Source organism: Saccoglossus kowalevskii, chromosome 20 (genome assembly GCF_978046115.1).
Source record: "Saccoglossus kowalevskii chromosome 20, keSacKowa6.1, whole genome shotgun sequence".
Lineage (NCBI taxonomy): Eukaryota > Metazoa > Hemichordata > Enteropneusta > Harrimaniidae > Saccoglossus > Saccoglossus kowalevskii.
This window is the reverse complement of record NC_140660.1, coordinates 28,176,044-28,182,357: the sequence shown is the minus strand read 5'-3', so window position 1 is coordinate 28,182,357 and position 6,314 is coordinate 28,176,044. Positions and strand designations below refer to the sequence as shown.

General features: G+C 34.8%; 1 protein-coding gene across 1 annotated transcript in view; it reads left to right on the top strand.

Moving 5' to 3' along the window:
* The first annotated feature begins 946 nt into the window (after positions 1 to 946).
* LOC102805211 (proton-coupled zinc antiporter SLC30A2-like) overlaps positions 947 to 6,314 on the top strand; it is a 31,513-nt gene continuing 26,145 nt past the window's right edge. The window contains exon 1 of the mRNA XM_085494299.1: positions 947 to 1,326. Coding sequence (XP_085350425.1) covers positions 981 to 1,326 — 346 coding nt within the window. The 5' untranslated portion in view covers positions 947 to 980. The remainder of the gene's footprint in view (positions 1,327 to 6,314) is intronic.

The window sequence follows — 6,314 nt, the reverse complement described above, 5'->3', positions numbered from 1 at the left end:
AACTTTACTTAACAGTTAAACCGAACTTTGAGTTACGGGCTACATCTCTGGTTCGGCCGATGCTTGGAGATTGCATCCTACGGGTTCATATTCCATCAACATTTGGGGGAGGGGGCAAAATCGCAGCAGATCGGTTGTTTATTAGTTGGGCACGCATCGTAGAACCCAGGAAGAACCAATAGTAAAGCAACACTTTGGTTTGACCTACCACGTATTACAATATTTTTTTCGTCTGCAGAGGCAAATTTACAACAAATATAACGTTAAATGCATATATTATATGCAATGTATATTTTTTTTAATATTAATAAAATCAAGTGTCCATGTTCTACGTACTCCGGTCCAATGGAATGTATGTCATCGTCAGTCATTCATCTGACGTCACTGCACTTCGAACAGTACGGCACAGTGGAAACGACGACATTGTTGTTGTACGTGCACAGATCTGACTATTCCGGCATTATTATACACTTTTAACATCATTAGGATTACAATACAACTGGGCGTTGCCATTGCAAACATTGATATGAAAATTACTGCGCATATAGTAAATTATATAGTTATAGTGTATTGTATTGTCGACATTTACCGACGTTTTAATTACCTGGCCACAGTGTACGTTATCGCAGTGTACCTAGATTCGACGCCATATGGATCACATACAGCTCGGAAACTTCACGCAAATCGTCGGTGATTTCAAATCTGATTTATTGTAAGTTTATTTTATAACTTCGCCTTTTTTTCAGAAGTTTGAACACTTCCGCTTTCCCTTGTATCAGCCGCCCTGTGTCTTCCCGTCAACAAGATCCGGGAACGTTTGACGTGGTTTTCAAGTTTTAGGACAACGCGATCGTGCGAATTTGAGTTGTTATTTTTTCTTTCGCAATCAGCAAGACAACTTTATAAAAATAATAAACAAAAAGTGATTCGCAGGGAACCGACGAAAACAATCAACTTTTTGCACACGGCACCAATCTAAGATGGCGACCAGCAGCGATCAAGAACTCTCGTTTGTTAGTAACTTCGTCGATTCCAAGCCAACTGAGCTCTACACACCCAACGGAACTATACCAAGTTTAGAGGACGACGAGAGCTATACCTTCCGCGTCAGTACGTCAAAAATGGGTGAGAATCTGCCCCGATTAGCGCTACGAGACGACTATGAAGTCAGTGATGAGGACGCACCGCTAATACGTCCCTCTGCAGTGAATGTCGCCGACCACCATTGCCATACTGGGCAGGCTCCTATGAAAAACAGCAAAGCTCAGAGACAGCTAACAATTGCATGTGTCGTCGTTCTTATTTTCATGATAGCTGAAGTTATAGGTAAGCTCACATATAACTAAAGTATGTTTACATTCACTGATTAGACACTGATTGCATCATTTTTATTATTTATTTTATTTGCACAAGAAGTCAAATATTATGGCGAGGTCGTCTTGATACGAACTAACACTTATAAACTATGGCCGACATATATAGTGTAGACATTAAACTCTCAATACTCCTACTACTTAAACTGTGGAAACGCCTCCCAACTCATTGTTAAGTTAGGTCAGAGTAGGATGTTCACTTAGAAGGGGCACATTGTTACAATGTCGTCGTTGCCACATTGCCTTGTGAGATATAGTATAGTATAGTATATTTTATTTGAAACTAAATAATATATTTTGTTACATTATCTGTGGTCAAAAGACATTAAATATAATAAAACACAAGTACACACAAGACAAAAGAAAATACATAAATAACTAAAGTCTAAGTAAAATAACTTATAGTAAAATAATATGCTGTCAGTAAATTTGCTAGCCCTATTGGCAATGTACCCATCTCTCGAACTTAAAATTTCTGCAAAAATTTGTTGTTTTGATAGTTTAAGGATACTTTTATTATAAATGCTAACTGCATTCAGAAATTCAGTACGAGCATTTGTTATTCCAGTATGGTTACAGTCTAAAAGTGCATGGATTTCATATATGTGTATGAGTAACGACGGATTGAGAGGGGCATGCACCCTCTAAATCCGCAACTTTTCATGATGGCAATAGGATGGGCCTTTGATTAGTCAGTGACTCAATGAAGAGTCCGGTCAAATGATTTAAAATTCATTATAGATTTATTTGAACCTTAAAAAAAAAAAAAAAAAGTTTTGTTTCTTGACATTGTGTGTCTGTTTGAAAACTACTCACATATTTTTTTTTTTATTTTGTGCACAAGGTTGGGGACATTTTTAGAAAGGGAAAATGTTGTTTTGTGTTTCAATGGTTGTTAAAATCTTAATCTACCTCATGATAATGCATGTATTTTGAAACATGTGTGACAGACTTTGACTGTTGCATAGACTAAAGAGTACAGCATGATAAATTACTAAGCTTTAACTAGGGAATTTCTCTGGTTATGGGAAGGAGTAGAAAGAGTCTCTGGTGATAATTAGTGTCAAACCGAGGTCAAAAACTTTACTTGTGATTTTCATTAGGAGAGCATTGGATTGTGGGGAAATTAGTATTTATTACCACAAAGTTCACACAAGTGCAGCACAACAACAATAAATAAATGTTATGGTTACAGGTACTGTAGAATACTTTATTTTCGCTATTTTCACTGAAGGGATGATTCTGTGAAATTAAAATCCGGCGAATATACTTTTTTTCCTATATTTCACATTAAACTCATCAGAAATCAGTGAAAATAAATTCCATACAAAACGCCCAAAAAGCCTTTTCAGCAAAAATTAATTCCAGTAAAAATAAAGTATTCCACAGTATAACAATTATTATCCATTGACACAATTATCAGTACATACAGATGTTTGGTTCAGACTGACAAAATATACAAAAAGTAAAATAATAAAATATGTACTAGTACTTTTTGTATTTATAATTGTAGTGGGATTTTTCAAGGGCTTTGTACACGCAATTAACTCTCTTGTGATTCACAGTAAATCATAGCAAATTAATGGAGTTGAGACTGAAAATGTTTTCATCATCTGCAAGTTGTCCACAGTTAACCTCTTTCATATGCTGTGCTGTATGTATGTAAGTTATGTTATTAGTTAGCCATTTGTTCTGCAGCGTTTCGAGTCTGAATAGGATCCTAGGCAATGTGTTGATATACACGGCAGTGTTGGTGTGCAGGCCTGGCCATAACCAATCCGACACACAATGCCCTAGACCCTAGGTACATACCAACACACAATGCCCTACATCCTAGGTGCATACCACAGTCAGCTGGCGCACACGTGATAATAAAATAAATACGATATTTACTATATGGGGGCCGCCATCTTGAATGATGCATAAAACTAAATGAGAGACAAGTTGTGAAACGCGTTTTTCAGATTCCTACAAATCAGGACAAAAATACCAATCTTTCACAAAAATACGGTCCGTTGGGGTTATATTAAGCCAACCGATAACAAAATTCGGCCTAATTCGTCGTTTTTGTGTGGAAAAATCCCTTGCATACAAACACCTAATTACGTGAAGAACCTAGAACACTAAGCCGGGGTATTTAAAACTAAAAATTGGCATTCCAGCTCAGCAGCCCATCAGTGACGGCCTAACGCTTAGATGACAATTTCGGTAGAAACAAAATTAAATTAATTTTTTTTTTTTCATTAGATTTGTGTGATTCTCGAAGAATTGTAAGTGAAATAACATTTTATTCCATGTATAACCTTGTTTCTCATCTGCGCGAGACTTTGGTATTTTGATCATGATACTCCCACGAAAATGCAACTTGGATTTGTTATGCGGTCGGCGTTAAAATAATGAAGATAAAAATAATATTTTTTTAGCCATTTTTTGCGCTTACAAGTCGGCGGGCGCGAGAAATTACACTGAAATAAAATATTATTTTTATTTCATTTTCGGCTCCTGTTCATTCGGCGGGTTTGCGAAACAAGGGATAATGAATGTCTGGCCTTAGCTTTGTAATATATTTACTGTGCTTTATTTATAGCGCATACATTGTATATAAATCAACATAAAGACCAAGAAATGCAGGAACATCTCAAGTGCAATTAAAAATAACAATATTGTGATGGTAAACGTTTGTAATACTTGTCTTGTCTGTTGTTATAACAGTTCGCTAACCTTGGATAACAAACGGTTTTTGCATGCTTTGGTAGCAATTTCTAGCCTAGTATTCTTTGATCCAAACAATCAGTGTTTACTATTTGTACTCAATAATAGAATAGAATAGAATAGAATAATGCTTTATTAATACCGTAAAGAAAGAGTTAACATTTCTTTTTAGGTGTTCAGATTAATAAAGTAAATAATAAAGGTACATAATGCCTGTTTAGAAGAAAGTAGTGTCTCTTAGTTAAAAACTGTTCACATTTACTAAAAAGCGTACTATTTTGATGAATGAGGTTGTTTTCAAGTAGAAATCACAAATTTCTCCTCACTATTTAAAAATGCTACATGAACTAACAACTTCCAGATCTACAAGCTTTGTGGATCCATGGTCACTCTATAGACTAAGTATGTGGATTGTGGTTGAAATCAACATGTAGTTTACATAATACAGGTGCAATTTCTCAAGGTCATTGGTCTATTGTTATTCTATACAAAAGGAATTACGTAACACGGTATGATAACACACAACCTGTGATGACGATGTAAAAAGAACCTGAAACACACCAAATTTGCAGTATTACTTTGTTAGAGTTTACCTACTTGGATGCTAATGGTTGTTACTGCGATAACACTCTGTTTGGAGTCTTGGATCAGGTAAACGTCTTCTGGCCTACAAGACTTGGACATTTTCTAGAACCTCAACCCCAAACAGACTGTTAACAACATGTTTGGAGTCTTGGATCAGGTAAACGTCTTCTGGCCTACAAGACTCAGACTAGAACCTCAATCCCAAACAGACTATTAACAACATGTTTGGAGTCTTGGATCAGGTAAACATCTTCTGGCCTACAAGACTTGGACATTTTCTAGAACCTCAACCCCAAACAGACTGTTAACGATCATCAACGTTCTCGTAGTCATACTTTAACTATTAATAATTGAATTACTGTAGAATAATTTATTTTAGCTGGAATTAACTTTCACTTTTTGGGTGTTTTGTATGAAATTTATTTTCACTGATTTTTGACAAGTTCAATGTAAAAATATAGGGAAAAAGGCATATTTTCTGGATTTTATTTTCACTGAAAATTTTATTATATTTTCCTTCAGTGAAAATAGCGAAAATTAATTTCAAGCGAAAATTTTTTATTTTACAGTAGCTGGTATATTTTATGAAATGAAAAGATTTATTGATTAAAAATAGAATCTATAGCGACAATGAAAAAAAGTGTGTTTCTGATCTAATAATACTGTTACATGAAAGCATGTCAAATCAAAATTGAAATATTGTGAAGGTAAACATTTAGCTAGACTGACTTGTGTATGTATTTTATGAAGTGAATTTAGTATAAAGTAAAAGCAACCTCCATACGTTATGAATTGTACAGGTAGTAAATGTACATGTATGTGTCTGATCTATAAACTGTTATTTTTCAGTGCATGTCAATCACAATAAAAAAAATACAGGAATTGCAATATTCTCAGTTTCTATTTTTCATATTGTGTACTAGGTCTTTTTTTTAGCTCTGCTGTCGACTTTGTCGAGCAGAGCTTATCATATGAGGGATTGTCCATCGCCGTCCGTGTCAACTTTTTAGCTTCGCTGTCGACTTTGTTGAGCGAAGCTTATCATATGAGTGATTGTTTGTAGTCGTCCGTGTCACTTTTTCTATTTTCCAGCTTCTTCTTGAAAACTGCAATTGCTTTGATACTTGGTGTATATGTACCTTGGGCAAACCTCTCTCAGATTTATGTATTTCATTATGATATCTTCAAATCTCTAATTTTGATGAATATTTTTGTCATTTTGGTAAAAAGTGATATTTTTGACTTCTTATTAAAAAACGCAAGTCCAATTGCTTTGATATTACCGGTATACATATAGGTACTACAGGTAGACCTCTCTTTTGTGTTGATATCTTCAATTCTCTAGTTTTGATGAATATTTTTGTAATTTTTGATAAAAAGTGATATTTTCCACTTCTTGTTAAAAACAGCAAGTGTGATTGCATTGATACTATACATATTGTTCATTTTCTAATGATATCTTCAGTTCTTTAATTGAAATGTGCATTGCTAACAGCGGAGCTATCTCAGCCGACAGGCTGCTTGTTTTAATTACATCATAGAGAAGTAATCATAAAGTACTGGTACTGTCAAAGTGTAACTTAACCTTTTCCCCACCAGACTTTTTTGCCCAAATTTGTCTGCACTTTTTTTATATTGTTCAGT